The sequence below is a fragment of the Balaenoptera acutorostrata genome, chromosome 1 (assembly GCF_949987535.1).
Source record: "Balaenoptera acutorostrata chromosome 1, mBalAcu1.1, whole genome shotgun sequence".
In the NCBI taxonomy this organism is placed as follows: domain Eukaryota; kingdom Metazoa; phylum Chordata; class Mammalia; order Artiodactyla; family Balaenopteridae; genus Balaenoptera; species Balaenoptera acutorostrata.
The window spans coordinates 114,757,329-114,780,019 of NC_080064.1; the positions used below are offsets into that span (position 1 = coordinate 114,757,329).

General features: G+C 50.4%; 1 protein-coding gene across 4 annotated transcripts in view; it reads left to right on the top strand.

Moving 5' to 3' along the window:
- RHBG (Rh family B glycoprotein) overlaps nt 1-22,691 on the top strand; it is a 39,851-nt gene that overhangs the window by 13,287 nt on the left and 3,873 nt on the right. Inside the window, exons 5-8 of one of the 4 annotated variants that reach the window (XM_057545631.1) lie at nt 763-930; nt 20,583-20,769; nt 21,333-21,419; nt 21,542-21,689. In XM_057545631.1, coding sequence (XP_057401614.1) covers nt 763-930; nt 20,583-20,769; nt 21,333-21,419; nt 21,542-21,689 — 590 coding nt within the window. Of the gene's footprint in view, nt 1-762; nt 931-15,295; nt 15,561-20,582; nt 20,770-21,268; nt 21,420-21,541; nt 21,690-22,691 lie in introns of those variants that run through there. The other 3 variants (XM_007171861.2, XM_007171859.2, XM_007171860.2) reach the window with 3 other exon arrangements.

Here is a 22,691-nt window from a genome sequence, read left to right on the forward strand (position 1 = left end):
TCATCGCGGTGCGCGGGCCTTTCACTATCGCGGCCCCTCCCGTTGCGGGGCACAGGCTCCAGACGCGCAGGCTCAGTAGTTGTGGCTCACGGGCCCAGTTGCTCCGCGGCATGTGGGATCTTCCCAGACCAGGGCTCGAACCCGTGTCTCCTGCATTAGCAGGCAGATTCTCAACCACTGCGCCACCAGGGAAGCCCCGACGGTAGATTTTTGACCTGAACAGCTGGAGTGATAGAGTTGTCATTTATGAGATGGAGAAGCCTGGGGGAGGAATAGGAAGGGGTGGATGCAGAAGCAAGGTTCTGACTGTGTTAGATTTGTGATGCTTTTTATGTATTTAAGTGGAAACGTCCACCAGGCAGTTAGATACATGACTTAAATTCATGGGGGAGGCTTGGGAGGAGATAAAAATTCCGTAGACATCAGTATATTAATGATATTGAAAGCCACAAAACTGGAGGAGATCACCTAGAGAATGAAGAGGCAGAGAATAGAGCTCTGGGCACCACAAGGCTAAGAGTTCCGTGAGAGGAAGAGCTACTCTCAGGCTCTGCTGTCCTTAGCTTTGATTGGAAAGGCTAAGGTAGTGTTAGATGAAAACATCTTCAGGAATGAAAGAGCCAAATTACCCTTCTTTCACTGTTAGGAACATAATTTGATTACTAGAAACAAAAGTTACTTTAATTATTTTCCCAAATTTTCCACCAATATTTGCTTTCCCGTACTTCCTTGTCTCTGATTTTCCAATCTTTCTCCTTCCAGGCCCCTGATCAACCAGCCAAGCCATTCATCACTACTGTCCAGAACTCCATGTATACTCGACCTCAGGCCACTTCTGCCATACAAAGTAAATGACTGGCTAGGTGTGATGCTCAAGGCTCTGGTCCGGGAAGGATCTCCCTCCATGGTGTCCTTTAAAGCCACCCCTGAGTAAGTCTGTGATACAGCAGCAGCCCATTTACAGCTAACCCCAGTGTATCATGTTGACCCATCTCTGGACCAGACTGAGTTGTTGTTTTTAACTTTGATTTACAGAGAATTTAGAACATACACATAAGTAAATAGAATAGCATATGAACTCCCATCTATCCCTAACTCAGGCTTAACCATGGCCATTCATTTCCCCTCTCATGATATTTTAAACAAGTTGCATACATTACATAATTTCACTGTAAATATTTTAGTATGTATCACTAAAAGATAAATGCTTTTGAAAAATGACAACATTATTATTACACTTGAAAATAGCAATAATACCTTAATATCAAATATATAGGAAGTGTTCAAAATCAGACCTGAGTTTTTGTTCCTCTGTTAGTTGGTCTTGGAAAGTTTCCCATGAGGCCATAGATATGAGTTGAGGGAAAAGCACTGGAGCAAAGGACATAGACAGTCTGGACCACCAGTTGATATAATTAGCATGGGTCTTTTGGATCTGCTCAGGCCTAATCCCAAATTTGCCATTTTCCCATTGTACAGTGGATTGCTGCTGTGCCCTCCCAATCTTATGACTCAGTGGATCTGATAATACCCAGTCAAGATGAGTAGCTATGGATGAATAGTCACTCGATGTCCCATAGTCAGTGCTGGGTCTGTGCTCAAGCCCTATAGCCCATTTTTCAAATGATAACATTCTCTTTCACGGTAGGCAGAGTTTGGCTCCAGAACCCTGAGTCTGTGTTACAGCCCTCCTATTGGGGCTTTTTAGAGACTCTCTACAATGTTCTAATCCACTGTAGTGACCTTTGGATTCATTGTGTTTTTTTGTGTCATGTGGCTTTAGTGGCAGGACAGCTTCAGTCATAGCCTGGACATGCCATAGAGCTCTCTCTTGCTTTGAACCCCACTCAAAACTGATAGCCCTTCAGGTCACCTAATAAATGGTTTGGAGCAATATTCCCATGTGTGGGATATGTTGCCTCCAAAATCTAAAGAGTTCTGCCAGTTACCATTCTTCTTAGTGGTAGGGGATACAAAATGCAACTATTTGTCCTTCACTTTAGGGGCGATGTTCTGGCATACCTCAGATTATTGGATCCCAAAAAATTTCTTCAATGTTGCAGTGTTGGAGGACAGAGGGAATGAAAAGCACACACCAAACTGAGAAGGCATCTTGAGACTGAAAAACGAGGCAGCTCCATATAATCAGTAGATCAGTGGGTGGGATTGGGATCCAGCTGCTTTCCATACCGCAGAGGGGCCATTGGGATAATTTTATAGTTAACCTAGGGTATGGGGGTAGGTGCTTGGAAACAGGACGTACATTCCTAAGTTAAGGTTTGTGAATGGGTAACTAGTCCTGTGGGCACTGGGAATACGTCAGGGAAGGTTTTTCATCATTGTTTGGGGACTAACAGAGCATAGAGGCTACCTAGTCCGAATGATTATTAGGCAATATCTATTAACTACAAAGCCCTTGATGACAGAGAAGTGATTCACTGCACACTACAGTCCTGGGTAGGGTCAGCGAAAGGTCAGGAGAAACTGTAAGGGCCCAAGATGGCGTCAGTCACACTAACAGCCATACAGTCAGGAGCCTGAATCTTCTAGTCTTACTAAACTACTTACCACTTCATGATCGTCAAGTCCAATTAGTAAATCATCAATGGAGTGGACTGGCATATGTTGGGCAGTGTGTCAAGACAATTGAGTTCCCTGCAGACTCTATTGGTTAGAGAACAGGAGGGTTAGCATGCTAATGTCTTATGGCGAGACAGTGATTGTGTACTGCTGTCCTTCTTATATAAAGGCAAATTGCTTTAAACCATCCTTACCAAGGAGGATAGAGAACACACTTGCCAGACCAATAGTCACATATCGATGCTAGAAGCTGGCCAGTAAATATACCACGTTCAGTATGGCAGCTATGATTGGGGCGACCATGTGGTTGAATTTATGGTAACCCATTATCATCCACTCTGGCTTCTGCAGGAGCCAGACAAATGAATAGTATATGAACCCTTATGTATCCATCACTTTATCCCAATAAAACTACCATCCCTGTATCCTTTAAGTATTTGATGGTGGTGCTAATCTCTGCAAGGGGAGAGGGTTGCTTCTGCTGACCTGGAGTGTTCAGATGAAGCTGGAGGTTCAGAATTCTCAGGTTCATGCGCACAGATGTCTCTTCCAGGTCTTTGAGTCTTACTCTTTTCCTATCAGGGTCCTGACTTTGATATAGGAGACCTGTTGGTGCTGTGCATTCAGTCTCCTTTGCTGTTCTGCTACCCTCAGTTAGATCCCGTATCTGATTTTCTCACTGTCTGCCCTGCAACTTAGATGAGAGTCTCCTTAGACATTGCCAAAGAGGCTCTCTGACTTTTGTGGTATGCCTTGAGTTGTTAGTTGGTTGACCTGAGCCTATAATTTTCTTTTTTTTGAAGGCTTCCAAAGCAGTTAAAAGCCAGCCAACCCTTATAGTTACCATTGTCCCCATGCCATTAAAGGGTCATAGCTATCACAAATGCCAGCACTTCACCTTTTACCACATCCCAGTCCACCACGGGTGAGAATCTTAGTTATTTGATGCTATAATACACCAGGAATTACCAACAATGGAATCCTTTTTGCCGTCTGACTAAAAAGTGATCAGGCTCCAAAATCCCATCCTGATAGTCTTCATTCTAGTCTGGAACCAGTTGTTTTAGCCAGTTTCTCCCAAAAGCAAAGCCTGAAGCAAGTGTTTTCATGCAGGTAGTTTATTTGGGAATGCGATCCAGAGAGAAGGTACGCAGAACAAGCGGAGTGGACAGGGAAGAAGGGAAAGATGATATAAAGATGCATCATTCAGTTGGCCACCACTACAGGTGACTCATGCTCAGTCGCACAGGACCTTTTGAGGAGCCTCATGAAATGGATCTCAGAACCATTTCTGAGAAATGAAATGAAATGAAAAGAGGTAATGAAAAGGGGAAATGTATCTATTGGCTCCTGACCCCTGCTGGACAAGAGTGCCCCACTATTGTTAACTCCCTGTCTTAGTCTAGGATCCTATAACAAAGTACCATAGTGGTGACCATTTTGTAATGTATAAAGATACCGAGGGAATTCCCTGGCAGTCCAGTGGTTAGGACTCCATGCTCTCAGTGCCGAGGGCCTGGGTTCCATCCGTGGTCAGAGAACTAAGATCCCGCAAGTCACACAGTGTGGCCAAAAAAACAAAACAAAACAAAATAAAATAAAATACAAATAGAATCACTATGTTGTACACCTGACACTAATATAATATTGTAAGTCAGTTATACTTCAATAAACAAACAAAAAACAAAAAAACTAAGTACCGTATACTGAGTGGCTTATAAATAACAAATTTAATCTCATAGTTCTGGAGGCTGGAAGTCTAAGATCAGGGTGCCAGCCTGGTCGAGTTCTGGTGAGGGTCCTCTTCCAACTTCTTGTATCCTCACATGGTGAAAAGAGGGTGATAGAGCTCTCTGGGGTCCCTTTTTAAGAGCACTAATCCCGTTCATGGGGGCTCCACCCTCATGACCTAATCAACTCCCAATGTCCCACCTCCTAATACCATCACACTGAGGGGGTAGAGTTTAGAGTTTCAGTTTCAACTTAGAGTTTCAGTTTCAGTTTAGAATTTTGGGAGGCTACATTCAGTCCCTAGCACCCCCATGCTTCCAGTTTGCACATGCATAAGTCTTTGTAGGTTCTTGCAAAGAAGCCCCAGGGCAATAAATGGGAGGGGTGGCACAGATTCCAAGGAGAGACACTGAGAGGTTGTACCTGCACTTAGCTGGTTGAAGCTTGTATGAAACTGTCACCGCAGCATTAGGTGGAGCAAGAGGTAGAGTCCAGAGAATTTACAGAATAGGTGCCTGTTATAACACGTGATAGTGCCTTTGGGACATCCTCATGACAGTGTCTCAGAGGGAACTGCACGGAGGGGTACGGGAGAAGGAAAATGGCTGGTGTGCCTGAGCGGCATTCCCCCAGTGTCCGTCTCCTCCTGGCTTTCCCCTCAATGGGGCTGAGATTTCACTAACTACTGTTCCTCTTCCTTCTTACCTGACTGTGTATCCTAGAGATCCTAGATTTTGCCATTACTTCCTCTCCAGGGCTTGATTCCTTTTTGGGTTCTGGGGCCTTTCTAATTGCTCTGAGGCCAAGAGAAAGGCCTGGAGAAAAATCTCTGAGTGGAACCTGGGTCCCTCCTTCTCTTCTACACTGGGGCAGAGGGGGTGGGGTGGAATTGACGGATGGAAACCCTGGGATCCTCACAGCCTTCTAGTCTCATCCAGAACCTCCAGCGCGGAGTGCTAAACTACCTCCCTGCAAATAAGCCCTCTGCTGTGGGCTTCCTCTGACACAGGGTTTTGGTTTTCCCTTCCCTTTACCACTGACACATTGGCATTTTTCCACTGAATGAAGAGTGGTGCCCGGACTGACATCTTCTGCTCAAGCCTGCTTTGCCACCACTTTTTTCTCTGGGTGAGCTGGGCCAACTCTTGCCTGGTAGGTCCTTCCCTCTGTGTACTGACACTGACTCCTGGGGATGGGATGAAAACCAAGGGGATGGCAGGGTCCCATAAGTGAAGACCTCATAAAGCAGACAGTAGGGTCCTAAGGACTCAAGTAGTAGATTTTCTGAGACAGGAGGTGATGGGTGCATCTAATTCAAGGACCACTGCTGCCAAACTGAACACTTACTGAAAAAGTCTGAAGATGGGTAGTTTTTGGTTTGGATTTTTCACGAAGTGAGACACTAACAAAGAAGTGAAACCATTCTGTGATCTCAGGTTTGACTGGTTTGACTGGTTTGTTCTCTAAGCAGGTTAAACATGAACACACATCCTTGGTGAAGAGGGTAAGCCATTATCAACCTTTGTTTCCCTGAGGTTCTGAGACTCTTAAAGCTAGAAAAGGCCTGAAAGTTCCCCAAACGTCGGCATGCATCAGAATCACCCAGAGGGCTTGTTCCATGCAGACTGCTGGCCCCGCTCCTGGAGTTTCTGATTCGGTAGGTCTGGGGCAGATCCTGAGAGCTCTCCTTTCTTTCTTTCATTGATTTATTTATTTAATTTTGGCTGCATTGGGTCTTTGTTGCTGTGCGCGGGCTTCCTCTAGTTGCAGCGAGCAGGGGCTACTCCTTGTTGCGGTGCACAGGCTTCTCATTGCAGTGGCTTCTCTTGTTGTGGAGCATGGGCTCTAGGCGCCCGGGCTTCAGTAGTTGTGGCACGTGGGCTCAGTAGTTGTGGCGCACGGGCTTAGCTGCTCTGCAGTATGTGGGATCTTCCCCGACCAGGGATCAAACCCGTGTCCCCTGCATTGGCAGGCGGATTCTTAACCCCTGCGCCACCAGGGAATTCCCAATCTCTCCCTTCTAACAAGCTCCCCGGTGGCAGGGGGCTGATGTGCTGGTCTATATCAGCGATCCTCAACTCTGGCTATGCGTTGAAATTGTCTGGAGAGCTTTAAAAGAAAAATACTGGTGCTGAGACTCCACCCAAACCTATTAAATCAAAGTCTCTGGGGGTGGGGGTAGGCACTGGTATTTTTTCAGAGTTTCTTCCCCAACCCAAATGATTCAGAGGGACACTGATCCAGCGTCTCCACCAGGCCAGCATGGTTCACTTGAGGGAGTGGGTGCTGCCATATGGGGTCTCTCACAATCATCTGCTGAGCCTTTTCAACTTTCCCGCAGTGGCTCTGGTGAGTGTGCTTTAGGCCCCCTACCCCTCTGTGTCTATGATTCTCCTGCCAGGAATTACCCAGCTTCCAGCCCAGCTGCAGGAAGCCCAGTCTCCTCCCAGGGCAGCAGGTCTGGGTGCTAGAAGGCTCTTGTACCTAAACCTGGGTCTGACTCCTACAGCTTTCTCCAAGCACTTAGTAAGCTAATTCCATGGTGAAGGCAGGAACCAATAGTGCCATCCGCAGCCCCCGCAATCTAAGACCTCCAGTGCCCAGATAAAGCAGCCCCAGTTCCTGTAACACCCTCCTGTGGTTTTCATCTGAACCTGCCTCTCTGTTTATTGCTCATCTCAGATGTGGCAGTTCTAACTGAATCCGGAACTTCAGGTGTGTCCAGAGCTTGTAAAAATGAATATCGGAAGGGGAGAGTCAGAACCCAGGAGGAGTTCTCTGGGAGCATTTCCCCAAGACACTCCTCCACCCCACTGGCCCAGCTTCTCCCTTCCTGAACTCAGGATCTTCTGAGTTTTGTCATCTGATATTTGCAAACCACTTGGCAGGAATTTGATGCCGTCAGACCACCAGTTTCAAGTAGTGACACATTTTATTATTATTATTATTTTTTGTCCACGTGGCGCGGCTTTCGGGATTTTAGTTCCCCAACCTGGGATTGAACCGGGCCTCGGCAGTGAAAGCGCCAAGTCCTAACCACTGGACCACCAGGGAATTCCCAGTAGTGACACATTTTAAAACAATACAGTTAAAAAGAACTTTAGTAAGTTTCACATTAGTGAAAAATCAGGGGTTTTTTGTTCCTGTTCTTGACAGCTTTTCCCGTTGCTGTATGACCAACGCATAGAATAGTGCCTGGCACATAGCTGGCTCTCAGTAGCCATTTGCTGCATATTTAAATGGCTAATAAAATGAAATACTTAAATAGATAAATATTTATTGAATGAGTAAGTGGGAAGGATAATACCGTTTACAAACTGATCTGGCTAAGAAGACAGGACGGTGAAGAGCACACTGAGAGCCAGCCAGGGAGCCCAGCCCAGCCAACAGGGCAGGGTCCCCCTCTTTCCTGTCCACCATCGCTGCCCACGCCCACGGAGATGGAGGGGTGCGGCCTGCCCCCTCCATGGGAGCTAACCTGCTACTGGCGTGAGCTGTGAGTGCTGGAGCTGCAAGCCTAGGGTGAAGGTGTTGTTGGCAGAGGAAGGTGGGGACCGGTGTGATGACTTAGCTCCATTGCCAGCTGACCAGCTGTCTCAGGGTGGAGGGCCTGGCAGAGGAAGCAGTAGGGAAGGGCAGGCTCTCGAGGATGGAGATCTGGAAAGGACTCCCTGCAGCGGGAAAGGACTCACCCTGGTGGAGTCAAAGTCCTGTCTCCTTTCAGCCCAACATTGCAGTCAGGAATTGGGAGTGCGGACCATGCCATGCCCAGTAGAGGGGTTGCCCTCAAGGTGGCCCAGTCCAGAGAAGGGGTGGAGGTATAAATCCCAACAGGGCATCCAGCACTCTAATTTGGGGAGCACACGGCAAGGAGCCCAAAGGCAGGGAATCATACTTGAGGTGGGCCTTGAAGGTGAAGTCCTCTTTTAGTTGAAGAAGGGGCACGCAGGTAAGAGCCCGAACTAATTACCCGCCGGAACTGAAGTACAGAGTCTGGAAAGCGAATCTCTCAGCCTGGAGGGAGAAACAGGCTGCATTTGGGAGGGGTCTTCTCGGTTCCCTGCTGGAGATGGGATCACCACCAGCGGCTCAGGTCAAAAACCTGGGTACCATCCTTGACTCGTATATTAGCTCAGGTTGCCATAACAAAACACCATAGACTGGGTGTTTCAACAACAGAACTTCCTTTTCTCACAGATCCGGAAGCTGGAAGTCTGAGGTCAGGGTGCCCGCACGATCTGTTTCTGGTGAGAGCTCTCTTCCTGACTTGCAATCAGCCACCTTCTTGCTGTTGTCCTCACCTGGCAGAGAGGGCGAGAGTGAAAGCGAGAGCAAAAGAGGTGCGGGGAGCTCTCTGGTGTCTCTTCTTGTAAGGGCACTGATCCCATCATGAGGGGGCCACTCTCATGACCTCATCTAAACCTAATTATCTTCCAAAGACCCCCGTCTCCAAATACAATCACCCTGGGGGTTAGCTCTTTGACGTATGACTTTAAGGGCACACAATTCGGTCCATAGCAACTCCTTTCTCTCTCACCTCATATCCAACCCTTCGGGAAACCTTGTCAGTTCTACCTTCCAAATATTGGGCTGACCAAAAAGTTCGTTAGGGTTTTTCGTAAGACGTTAAAGAAAAACCCGAACGAACTTTTGGGCCAACCCAATACGTCCAGAATCGACTGCTTTCTGCACTGTTACTGCTACCGTCGGCTCTTGCCTGGATTGCAGCAGTGGCCTCTGGACTGGTTACCTGCTCCCCAGGCAGCCAGAGGGATCCTTTAAAATAATACATCAGATCATATTATTTCTCTGCTCTTGACCCCTCAAATTGCTCCCCATTATCCTTACGGTAAGGTCCAAACTCCTCACCAGGGCCTTGAGCCCTCCGTGTGCTGGCCCCTGCTACCCCTCCTGCACTGCCCCATTGCTCACTGAGCTCTTGCCACACTCCTTGCTGTTCCACCTCAGGGGCAGTGCATTTGCTGTTCCCTCGGCCTATCAGTCTGTAAGATCCCCTCTCACTTCCTTCCATCCCTCCTGAGGCCTTCCCTAGCAATCCAGTCTAGCAGCACCCCTGTCATTCTATCCTCTAGCCCAGCTTTGTTTTCTTCAACAAACCTCTCGTGACATCTTATGTATCTATCTGTGTGTGTTTATTGTGTGTCTCCCCCACTAGAACAGCATCTCCATGAGGGCAAGGACGATGTCTATTTGTTCACTGCCAGGTCCTCAGGGTTGAAAGCAGGGCCTGCTTGACCTTGCAACGCATGGCTCAATAAATAGCTACGAAGTGAACGGCTGAATGGTCATGACCTTGCTTAACAGCATTAAGAGACTCAGATCCCACATTCTCCTCTGTGTCTCAGGAGCTTGGTATGCTGGCGGGGCTGCAGGAGGGAGATCAGAGCAGACAGCCCACGTCCCTAGATGTGCCCCAGGGAGGCTGAGTCTGATCACAGCCCAGTCTGATCACTCTTCTGCAGCTCTTGTCAAACCTTATGGAACCATCTTACCACCTCCATCCCGGCTGCTTCAGGCCCGGGGCAGAGAAGATGTGCTTCCAACCTTTACAACTGTCCTGTCCTGGGTTGTATGTAAAGAATATTTCTATCCAACTGCTCCCTTTCCAGAGAAGAGAGGTGTTCATCACAAAGTGTCACTCACTTTTGGGGAGGGGAGGATGGGACTGGCCTAGGGGAGCAAGGGTCCAACACCAGGATGCCTGAACAACAGCTCCTGGCAGAGGGAGGTAGTAGGGCTTGAGCCGGCTTTCCTGGCTTGTCCAGGGCAGAGTGTAGTTTTGGTTGGTTTGGTGGTGGCAGCAGAATCCTTAGGAGACCTGAGGAAGGGAAGCTGGGGTGGGGATGTGGCTTCTTATCTCCCCGCTCCCTTTAACTGCTGTCATCTCCACCTGACCCATTTCTAGATGCAATTCCACTGCACCCTAGGTTCCCTCCTGGCTTTTCTCTCTCTCTCCCTTTTTTTTTGCCTGTGCCACATGGATTGTGGGATCTTAGTTCCCCGATCAGGGATGGAACCCTGGCCCTCGCAGTGAGGGCTGAGTCCTAATCACTGGACCGCCAGGGAAGTCCCCCCTGGCTTTTCTCTTAAGTGGCTCCAGTCAGGCGCTTGAGAATTAACTGAACACAATTATATTTTTAAAACTAAGGACTGAGGGACTTCCCTGGCTGTAAGTGCTGATCAACAGTCACAACCATGGCTGTACTATTGAAGGCGTACTACATGTCACGTGATTTGTGGGCGTTAATCCTCACAACAACCCCTGTGGGGTTATTAGTATTATTATCTCCATGTAACAGATGAGGAAACTGAGGTTCAAGGCATGGTAAGCAACTTCTCCAAAATCTCTTTTGGACAGAGCTGGGACTCTGACCTCTGTCCCTCTCATTCTGAGGCCACGCTCTCACCTGCTGCTCTTTGCTGTCTTTCGAAACCTTTACTGGTCAGGAATTGATCACAGACCCCCAACAGGATCGCAAGAATTGCACCACTGAAGCAGAGCTGCTGTCAGGCCTTGGGAACTGAGACTGCATCTCATCCATCTTGGCATCCTGAGAACAGAGCATGATTCTGCTCTGTTTGATGGTGATGGAGCGTGGAGGACATTCCTCCAGAATCTAGCACGTAGCGTAGCACCTGGCACATAGCAGGAATGCAAACAAAATGTATTACATGAATGGAAAACATTTTAATTGGATATCACTGCCTTCTGACAAACTTTTTCCCCAAGGTATTGTCATTTTCATTTTACAGATGAAGAAACCTTAACAAACACAAGTAATCTGATTCTGGCAATCTTTTACATGGAAGTTATTTTGGTGAGCCTCTGGGGACAGAAAGCCATATTTGATTCTTACCAATGGCTGTATGTAAACACAACAATATTGTGTATGGTGCCACTGTGGCTGTGGTTTTGGGGAAAAATTGAGGTCTGGGGTTTTCCACCCCCAGAAAATGGGTGCTGAGGAGTTCTCTAGTATAGCTTCTTTTTCTATTTTCATACCAGACTGTTAGACAAAAAGGAATCCCTCTGCTCCACCTTACCTGTGAAATTAGGCCAGATCTCAAGGTAAGCATCACTTCCTCTGGGAAGCCTTCGCTGATCACCCCCAGCATGAGTTGCGTCCCCATAGGACCTGTCTTCCCCACCATCACCCTTGGCAATGCGATTGCCTGCTGATTCACCTGCATCCCCCCCAGATAGACCTCCCACCCCCACCCAGGGATATATCTCGTTCCACTGGATCTCCAGCCCCTAGCACCATGTCTGGCACACAGTAGGTGCTCAATATGTTTGTTGAATGAATGAAGGCTCTGCCTTCTCCCAAATCTCCTCTATTCAAGAGTTGTTGTGTCACAGGGGCTGCTGGTCTGATGGCCCTTTCTGAACATGCTTGTCCTAGGCCCCAGACTCTGCTGGTCACGGCCTCCAGCCGATGACAGGAAAACACATCAAGACTGTGTCTGCCCCCTCCATCCTTTCCTGTCCCCAGAGGCGCATGTGCCCGTAGTATGTTGGAGTCAGCAACCCATTTGCCCTCTCTGCTCAGCCAATCAGAACAATAATAACCATATCTGTTGACTGCTTATGAAAATGCCAACGCTCTACATCAATTATTTGTAATCTTCATAACACTTCCACAAAGGGAATATTATTACTCCTATAGATAGGGAAACTGAGACTCAGAGCTCAACAATTTGCCGAGGTCATAACAGCAAAGATGTATTGAATGAATGAAGGAATGAACAAACAAGTGTCTTACTGATTCTGGTGCTTTGCTACTTTTCTCTTTTGTTCCCCATAAACACTGGGGATAGCTCGATGGAGCAAAAGGAGCCAATTGGCTTTGGGGATTCCTGAGCCAAGAGAGCAGGGAGTAGGGAGGAGGTGACCCCAGTAGAGAACAGCTCCAAGCAACCCCGAGTTACTCAGTAACCCAAACCCTGGTCCCCGTGGACAGCCTGGCCAGGCTGGGCCAGGGCAAGCAGCAGACACCAGTTCCCCTTGGCCACCCTCAAGTGCCCAGCTGGTCACAGCTAGAAACTGGAGATGCAAGGTCAAAGATTGGGCAGACCCCAGGCCAGGCAGGATGGGAGCTGGTGACTGAGTTTGGGCTCTGAGAGGAGGTCAGGGATGGAGGAAGGGGTGAGAGGTGAAGTCCCCCCATTCCATCAGAGTTTTCAGGGCCAGAGAAGGCAGGAGGAAGGGCCAGGGGCCCTGACAGCACTTGGCAATCCAAAAGAAAACCATGGACTGAGATTCTCCATAGTGGGTAGTGGGCCAGGGGAGTCCTCACAGGTGTAGGCCTGCCAGGAGAGCCCTCAGAAGGGGCGGGTGGGCCAGGGGGACCCTCAAAAGGGGAGGACTGTCAGGGTCTTGCTCTCTGCTGGACCAGGGGTGATACCAGATGGAACCCATTAGTTGTTCAAATACCAAGATCCTCCTATAAAGATGGTATTTAGCAGTTCCCCAAAGGTCTCCAAGTATGCCCTCAAGAGGTTGGCCCAGCTATCCTGGCCCTTCCGGGGGGCTCCCTCTAGACCTCCCACAATCCAACAAATAAAGGGTTAACACCTGCCAGGTCTGGAGGCATCCGGGACCCAACCATGTTACACGTGTGACTAGAACCTCAGGTCACAGCCCCAGGACCTGGCTTAGGGTTGACACTAAGTGAGTATTCGTTGAATGAATGAATGAGCAACAGAGGAGAGGGAAAATCAAAGATTCAGAGGAATTCAGAGACTACGAGAGACAACAGGTGAATAGAGATGGAGGAGGCTGGCATCAGGCTGGAGGCTCCCAGAAGATGCTGGGAAGGCCCAGCTCACTCCTTCTTTCTCTCTCGCGTTCTGCTGCTTTTGAAGACTCTTGCCCTTAAGGGCCTGTCCAGTCCCTGCCTGTGCAACCCAGGGCAACCCCCGCTCCCAAACAGGGCTCAGGAAGCAGGCTGAACCTTTGGGGCAGAAGGCTGGACCTGGGAGGATACCCCAGATGCTGAATTATCTGAGAATCATTATCCAAAGGCTGCTGACCAGACATCTTCTCCTCCCCCACCTCCTCCCCCTGCCCCACCAACTGCAGAGGAGCTAGAAAACAGCCATCCTGCTGACCAAGAAGTGAGAGAGAGTCTTGGGGCCAGGGGCCACCGAAGGCCAGAGAGGCTGCTCAGCCTGGTAGAGCAGTGCTATCAGAGGCAGCTACCACCCTCCCAAGCCTGCCTGGCTGGGCACCTAGAATCCAACTGTCCCCCAGAGCCCATGCTGGGCCAGAGGCTCAGGCCCCTGAGGGGAGGTAGGGAGGAGGTGAACTGGGGAGAGGGCAGAAGGGGAAGCAAGGAGGAGGGTCAGGGACTCCTGTCACTCCTGTCCCTTCCAATTCCTGAGAAGGGGCAACCCCCATTCCTAGGAGGAGCCCTACCCTGCATCAGTTCTGGGCAGTGGCTGGTCCCTATGGGCCTAGGCCACATCCCCTGAGAATGGCAGCTCTTCCTTCAGGCCGGGGTCTGAGACATCTTTGCAAATACCCACAAGTCCCTCCCACACAACAACCCCCTCAGACAGCTGGGGCTAGGCTACAGGCAGTGTAGACAGAGGGCCTTACCCACCACCAGCCCCACTGACCTTCACGTTTTCTTCTTTGAAGCCCCTTGTGGCCTCTGGGTGTCAGAACCAATAATGTGAGGGTCCTCCATCTGTTTAGAGGTCTCCAGGGGCCCGGCACCCACTGGGTAGAGGCCACGTACCTCCGCCTGCTGATAGCCACCCCTGGCCTCAGTTCCTGAGCACCCTGAATGTGCACACGGTTTCTGCTTATGTGGGTCTCCTTCTTGAAACTTCTCCTCTTCTTTCTTTCTTCACTTACTCAGTTTCTAGGTTGTCCTTCCAGGCTGCCTGCAGAAACCACCTCCCAGGAAGCAATTCTCCATCTTTGTCCACTCCCTCATCCCCACTCCTGTGGGTTCTGCAGCCTCTCCTCTAGGCCCCCAGAGCCTCTGTGATTCCCAGGGTCACACATTTACCCCGGTGGTAATTCAGTTCTCTCCTAAGTGTCTCTCTCCCAACTGGACAGTGGCTCCTGGAGGGAGGGGTCATCTGGTTCATCTCTGAAGCCTGGGTCACAGTAAGTGCTCAATTAACAGCTGTCTCCTCGCTGTCTATCTACCAGGACCCCGGCGGATGCAAATCTTGCTTGTGTAACAAGGGTCTCTTGACTCTTAACTGAGAAGACTCTCCTGCCATCTAGCTTCCCTTCTTTCCAGCTGCTGGGGCAGCCCAGACCCTCTCATATCCACACTGGACGTGCAGGGAACCCAAGTGTCAGTTGGCCCCTGCCCAGCCTGCTCGCAGGTCCAGCCTTCTGACCTAGAAGTGTGGTGGGATGCAGACGCGGGTGAGGAGGCTGAGGCTTGGGAGTGGGGTAAGGAGCTCAACTGTTGAGGCTCAGACCTCCCCGGCCAGGTTAATCATCAACGCCTAGAGAGCCGGCTCTTCTTTATCTCCGTTCTCCATCGCCTTTTCAGTTGGGCAAAAGATTGAGTAATCCCTCTCCTCTCTCTTGTATTAACCCTGGAGGGGCTCGGCCAGGGAAGTCTGAGCCTATTAATAAGGCCGCTTATTCTTTGGGAAACACTCTCTAACACCATGTTTGAGGGGGCGGGTGCCCTCCCTTCTTCCCCCCACCCCGCACCGCCCCCTGCGGTCCCGCAGCTGCGCCCCAGCAGGCAGAACATAGGGCGCCTTTCCAGGGTCATTTCCAAGGACCTGTCCCAACCGGAACGGCGCCAGGGTCAGCTGGCCCAAAGGAAAGAGGACTTGGGGGTATGAACGCCCCATCGCCTCCCACTCCTTGCCCCACCTCAGGTCTGCGACGCCGCCCACCCTTCCCCGCCTCCCGGGCTGGAGCCAGAAACTGTGGGCAGGTAAGCCTTCTTGTGGGCGGGGCCTGGCTCGAGTGAAACCTGCCCGGCCCGCCCGGTGAGTGTCTCCCAGGGCCGCGCGCCAGGAGCCCTAACCGGAGCCGGAGACTCGCAGCCTCTATCCCATGGCCGGGTCTCCCCGCCGCACCGCGGGCCGGCGACTGCAGCTGCCCCTGCTGTGCCTCCTCCTCCAGGGCGCCACCGCCATCCTCTTTGCGGTCTTTGTCCGCTACAACCATGAAACCGACGCTGCCCTCTGGCACTGGCGCAACCACAGTAACGCGGACAATGAATTTTACTTTCGCTACCCAAGTGAGTGCGGGTGAGGGCGCGGGGGGAGCTAAGGCCCTAAGCTCCCCCGATGTCTTGGCAGGGAGCACTTGGATGCCCAGATCTAAGGTGCCCCAGATTTATAATAACACCCTTTCACTAGCGTCTGCCACGTTCCAGGTATTATGCTGAGGGCGGCACATGCATTTTTTCTCTTTTAGTCTATGAAGTAGGCAAAGATGGGGAAACTGAGGCTCAGAGAGGTTAGATGGCTGGTTCAAGGTCTTGCTGTCAGAATTGAGGGAGCTGGGATTTGAACCCAGATCTGAAGCCCCAGCTTTACCTACTCTCTTGTTGGCCTAGTTGGGCTTTGCTGGGCTGTTCAGAGACTTTGCCTTTCCTGGGGCCTCCACCCTGACCACAGGGAAAAAATCCTCTGGGCAGGGGAGGTAGGGAGTGGGGCGCAGGAGGCAGTGATGGTATTAGCTGTGAAGGCAGCCAAGACTAATGGACTGAGGCATTTCTTCCCCAGTCCCCCAAAGCTGGTCCTTCCAGAGCCAGAGAGAAAATGATGTAACTATCCACCAGCCAATCACAGAGCAGCAGCTCCCCAGCCCTGCTTAGGAGGCAAGGCAGGGTCATTAGCCCATTTCACCCAGGAGGAAGCTGAGGCTCAAAGGGGTTGTGATTTGTTCATGATCACCTACCATGTGAGTGACAGAACTGGAACTAGGACTCGGCCATCCTCAACTCCTAGCACCACAGCTCACCTGCCTGCTGACAAGGCCCAGGAAGGAGAAGGTTAAGCCCCTGCCCCCTGTTGTGGACAGAGCCTCTCCCTCAAGATTGGGGACCCAACCTTGTGACTCAGGCCCTGGGCAGCTGGGACCAGATCTCCCAGACTTCATCACAAATGTTTGACCAGGTCTCTAAGCCTCAGTTTTCCCCACCTGAGCAATGGGGAGAAAGATGCTTCAGTTTGAAGGATACACATTCAAACGAGGCCCAGAATGTGAGAGTCTCCTATAAAAATCCCAGGCTGTTATTACCCTACTTTCTGTATGCAGAGCTGGCAGCAGTTTGTCCCCACCTGACCCTCTCCCAGCCCCAACCCCAGCAAAATAACAAAATGAAGCTCACAATGCTGAGGATAGAGAGGGTGAGGTGGAGGCTTGGACCTGGGCATAAAGTGCCAGAATACCGGCCATCCTAGGCAGAGGGGGGGCTACAGCTCCTCCCTCCCCACATTTCACCCCAATTCTGGCTGCATGAGGTGAGCCATGGATGCTGGAATCAAAGCCAGAGCCACAGAGCTGGGATGGCAGACTCTTGGGGTCATACATTTGTCTACAGAGATAGGGAGTTGGGCAGGGACAGTCCACGGGCTGAGAGAAGTAAGCTTTTGTTCTAGGGTCTGAGCTGGCTACCTGCCATGAAACCCCATTTGCTTCTCCCATGGGCCTCACTCAAGGCCTCCAAGCCCTGCTTGCTTCACAGTCCTCCCTGAAACCCCCAACCTCTCATCCCTCTGCTACAATGGTAGGCTCTCCTGGATGCACAGTTTTCTGTCCCTGGATTGCAATAAGAGGAATAGCAGTAGGAATCCTACCTGTTTTTCTGCACTAGGTTTCTACCCCTGTGGACTTGGGACCCTGGTGCGGGGATGGGTTGGGGAGGAGGGAGGTGTGAGGTCCCTGGAGCCTGGGACTTTGATGAGCCAAGTCTTCACCTATCCCTGTGTCCAAGAGAAGTGGTCAGGGCCAGAGGGTGGTGTAGCCACTGCCCTTTGATTTGGGAGATGAAAGAGAGTTTTGCCGATGTTGTTTAGCTGTGGGACTAGCCAATGCCAAGTGCATGGCTGCTCTGAGTGTCTGTCTGTTATCTCTATAAGAAGCACCTTTAGAGCTCATCTGGTCCACTCCTCTCAGATGTGGAAAGAGAGCCAGAGAGGTCACGTGACTGCCCAAGGTCACACAGCAAGTTAGCCAGCCTAGAACCGGGTCTCTTGACTCCCCATCTGCAGACTTTCCCCCACATTACAAACCTCTTATCCTATGAGGCAAGTAATGGAAAATAAGAAAGAGGGGGAAAACTAACACAACATGTAAAGCAACTATACTCCAATAAAAATTAAAAAAAAGAAAGAAGGGGAAAGACTAGGGAAAAAGACTAGGCATACAGGGGACACAGAAGCAAGATGAGAAAGGGTTCTAAGACAAAATATGGACAGGTTCTTTTTTATATATCTCTGAGACCTGACTTGCAGGGAGAGGGATTTAGGACAAATGGAATCAGGATTTTCTTGAGGTGGGGGCAGGGGGAAGTGACTGGGACCAGAGTGGTTTGTGACTTTTCTAGGAGAATACAGCCCTATCTGCCCTCTTAAAGGCACGTGGGGGTAGAGTGGTGGGGGGGAGATGGCCTCCCCACCTTACCACTCCCTTTTTCCTGCTTCTCACATTTTATATCCCCACTTTACAGATGAGGAAACTGAGGCTTAGAGAGGTTAAGTGGCTTGTCCAAGGTCACACGGTGAGAAGTGGACGAGGGAGGTGCTGGAATTTAAATCCAGCTCTGTTAGATGCTAAAGCCCCAGCTTTAACTGTCCCCTTGTCCCACAGTCTGACCTTGTTCAGGAGTCATCTGGTGCGGTTGGGGAGGGGCAGTAAGGGAAGGAGGGAGGGTGATAGGTGCTCCTAGAGGGCTTTTATCTTCTCTCCAACCAAAGGTGCATGGGTTTGGTGGGGGTGGGGATGTGATGGAAAACAGGCTCCATCCTGCCCAACCCAGGGATCCCCTGAAGGGAATGTTGAGGGGTCATCTCATCTATCCCCCTGCCTCCAGCTGGAATAGCCCCTTACCCACCACAGTCCATGGAGAATGTCTGTGTGGAATGTTCCACAGAGTGGAATGAGTAAAGGAGATTTCTTGATTTTTAGACTCCAGGTGAAAGGCCAAGGGATTGTGTTTTGATTCCAAACAAACCCAGGGTGGGAGATGTAAATATTATTGCCATTTAAGACAAGTTCTGGAGCGGTTTCAGCATGAAATGGGCATGACCCAGCCCCCTTTGTTGTTTTGCTATCCTTGGGCAAAAGAGCAGACATGGCACCCCCTTTACTGTTTGCACAAGGAGAAAACAAGTCAGGCCGCGAGGCTAAAAGAACTTAGGCTTGGGGCTGAGTTCTAAAAGATACCTCTCCTTTTCTGTTGGGTTTTAAGATCTGAGAGGGAAGAGAGATCTGGGTGATTTGGGGAGTGAGCAGGGCTGGAAAAGTGGTACAGTGGTGGGGACATTTAGTGAGGCCAGTGGGCCTCCAGACCCTCACCCCCTTGGCCCCTGGGGCTGGCAGCTGAGCTGTAGACCTCCAGTTCCAACATGCACCCAACCCTCTGCCAGGGGCTTGCAAACTCATTTCCTATCAGCCTATACACAACACACACACACACACACACACACAAAAGCATAAAAATTTGCTTCTCTCAAAGTTATTGATTACATTCTAAAGTTCAGTAATAAATTTTTGGCTTGTTGGTGCTTCACCTTTAAACAAAAAAGGTGATTGTGATTTTCTTTCTTTGTGATCTGCCTCTTTCTACAAGAGACGAGGTCATTTACAACAAAAACGTGTGAATAAGAAAAGAAAAGTATAAAAGCAGTACACAAATAATGAACACTGTGAAGGCCTACAGTTGTTATAATTGAAATTCCAATGTAGCTCTGAGCTTCCAGGCAGCCAGGAAAAAGGGGTAATATGGTCAGGTATGTGTTCTCATCAGAATCAAGGAAGCCTCACAAATGTGATTCTTTGATCCTTTGATGGCTGTCCTCCACCGACAGCTCTACATTACCAGAGCCTGATGCATGACTGCTTAGTAAACATCTATCACATGAATGAGGGAAAGCAAACCGGTTCCTGGTTCCTCAGGGGAAATGACATTTCCTAGTACTAAGTTCCAGGAGAAATTTCTCACATGGAGCTATGAAAGGAGAGTTTATGGTCATGGTTGACCCTGTTTCTCAGTAAGTTATTTCCAACAAATGCAGTAATGCACTCAAGTGTTTCTCTAGTATTTCTCAAAGCCAAAGATAGCACAGCATTATGGGTACATAGACCCAAGACAAAGGAAACAGGACCAGATGCACTGGCTGAACATCATACTAGGTTGTGTTTCAAACCCTATTTACAAGTAGATGGGGGGAGGGGTACAGGACAAACTAATACAAAAGCAAATTGTTGTATTTATCTCATGTTCACTATTACTGTTTATTATTTTAGATTTTTTTACACAGAATAGAAAGCAAACAGAAAAGACCCCAAATCTCCCTGCCCATAAACCCCACTGACACTTAAAAAAATTCAAGTGATTCATCTATAAAATTAAAACATTCAAAGTATAGAAAGAAACAAACTATAGGGTAAAATCCTCCTTCCCGGTGTGGCCATATTGCATACCTCCAGGGGGCGTTATTTGCACCGGAGTCGTACAGCTCAGCAGCCCTGCCCCCTCCCTTCAATTTCTTTTTCCTGAGATAATCTCTGTTAACAATTTAAAGTTATTTTTGTAAATTAATTAATAAAATTTAAAATCCTGAAAATGGAGAGGTATAGATTCTGAAGTATGAGGAATGGAGGGTAGACATCAAGAAGGACTTCCGACAGAAAGGGAAAATTGAAGAAAAGCCGGAAGGGGAAGGGAATTTCCAGCACAGAGGGCAGGGACTGTGCCAGGAAAGAACACAGGAAAGGTTGGACTTCTCGCTGGTTGTAAGCGACCCAGGGATAGGCAAATGAGTGGGGCAGAGAAGAGAGAGAAAGGCTCTACTCTCTTGCTCTGACATGGCGACAGCAGGGATGGTCTGGGTCCCACTGCTCCAAGCTGGCCAGCTCTGCATGGGGGACCCAGGCTGGGAGGCCGGCCATGCCCAGGGAGTTTTATAGGCTCAGCTCCAGCCTCAAGGCGGCCCTGGCTGGTGAGAGCTGGGGGCGCTGGCAGGATGGCTGATTGGTGGATGGGTGGCAGCCTGAGCAGGCCTGAATGCCCCCCCCCTCACCCCTGCAGGCTTCCAGGATGTGCACACCATGATCTTCGTGGGCTTCGGCTTCCTCATGGTCTTCCTGCAGCGCTACGGCTTCAGCAGCGTGGGCTTCACCTTCCTCTTGGCCGCCTTTGCCCTGCAATGGTCCACACTCGTCCAGGGGTTCTTCCACTCCTTCCACGGTGGCCACATCCATGTAGGCATAGAGAGGTGGGCAGTGGCGGCCACCCTGGCTCCCCTCAGGTCTACCTGGGAGGCCCCTGTCCAAGGGACCCAGCTCAAACCCAGTCCTTCAAGTCTGCTCCCTGACCCAGGTTTTTGACCCATCAGTTGATTTCTTTTAGGTGCCCTGCCTGTTCTGTTGCCTAATTTCTTCTCCCATCCTCGAGCCCCAACCTCCCCATTTCTTTAGGCCCCTTATTACCCAAGAGATGTTGGGAGGATAGATAGTGTCATGGAAAAGGGCAGGGTTCAGAGGAGCTCTTGATTCAAGATCTGGGTCTTCCACCTGTCGTGGGCTTTGTTTGCTGAGTCCCAGAACCTCCCTGAGACTCTGTTTCCGCATCCACAAAAAGGGCGAGGTGATACCTTCCTGCCTACCAGGGAAGAGCTTAGATGGGTAGGCTCATTGCCTCCTCCCCTCCCCACACCCGCCCAGGGCTGCCCTCGCTTCCAGCCCCCTCTCACCCTCCCCATCCCAACCCCCCAGCATGATCAATGCTGACTTCTGCGCCGGGGCTGTGCTTATCTCCTTTGGTGCCATACTGGGCAAGACTGGGCCGGCTCAGCTGCTGCTCATGGCCCTGCTGGAGGTGGTGCTATTTGGCCTCAACGAGTTTGTGCTCCTTAGTCTCCTCGGGGTGAGTCTGGATGGGGATGGGGTGAGGAGTGGGGGTGGGCAGGGCCAGGCCCTGAGCAGGGAGGGCGTCGGGTAGGGGTAGGGGCGAGGGGCTGCCCCTCCACCTCAGCTCCACCTCCCCAGGTGAAGGATGCAGGAGGTTCCATGACTATTCACACTTTTGGTGCCTACTTCGGGCTGGTCCTCTCCAGGGTCCTCTATAGGCCCCAGCTGGAGAAGAGCAAGCATCGCCAGGGCTCCGTCTACCATTCGGACCTCTTTGCCATGATTGGTGAGGCCTGCTGAGGTGTGGTGGGTACGGGGCCGGTTCATCTCCAGGCCTGGTCTTGGGGTGCCACCTAGAATCCTTGGGGTTCTGGCTGGGAACTCCCTTCCAACTCAGATTCTTCCACCAGAGCCCCGGGAATCCGTGCTCACCATTCTCAGTCGTTTTATGACAGGTTCTTAGAACTCAGCACTGGGGTATGCACATGCCCTGAGATCCATCCCAGGGGCCTTTCTCAATCGAAGTCTGATGGCATCAATCTCTGTTAAAGGCCTCCAGGGCCCCCACTACCGACAGACAGTTAGAAACCGGACTCCTCAGCCTGGCACACCCACCCCTGCAGGATCTTGGCCGCTCCTCGCCCCCTTCCCCCCTCCCCACTCACTCTCCCCGCGCTCTCTCTCCAGCCAGACTCAGCTTCTCCCCATCTCTAACCTCCAGGCTTTTGTCCCTGGGGCTGCGTCCCCCCTCCTGAGGTCACGTCCTCTCAGGAGATTTCCTGGAAGCCCCTGCACTCTCAAGGGGGAGAAGGAGAGGTCGTAGGTCACGCCTGCGAGCAGTAGGGTCTGACCTGCAAGCCCCATCATCACCACCTGTTTCTTCTAAGCGCATACCTCCGCCTTGGCCTCTTCTCCTCTCTCTTTGTTCACTAATGAGTCAGGAAAGGAAATCCGGATTTTATGTTCTTGAAGGTAGTATTAAGTAGTGACCAAAGTGCCCATTCTTACATTAAAAAGAGACTGGTTTTGTATTTCTTGCTCACATCTGGGTTTGTTGTGAAATAGAGCATGTGGAACCCTAGGTCAGCTGAGGCCTCCTTGCCCTTTGAGACGCAGATAAGTTTAGCTTGAAGTCCAAAGGCCTCCCCAAGATGTCTGTGCTCTCCTGCGAGGCTTACATTCTCAGATCTCCTCTGCCTCCCAGCTCCTTCCAGACAGGAAAACTGGCCTCTTCCTTGATTCCTCCCAAAACTCTTCTCCGAAGATGCATGTGTATGTGTGGTAGATT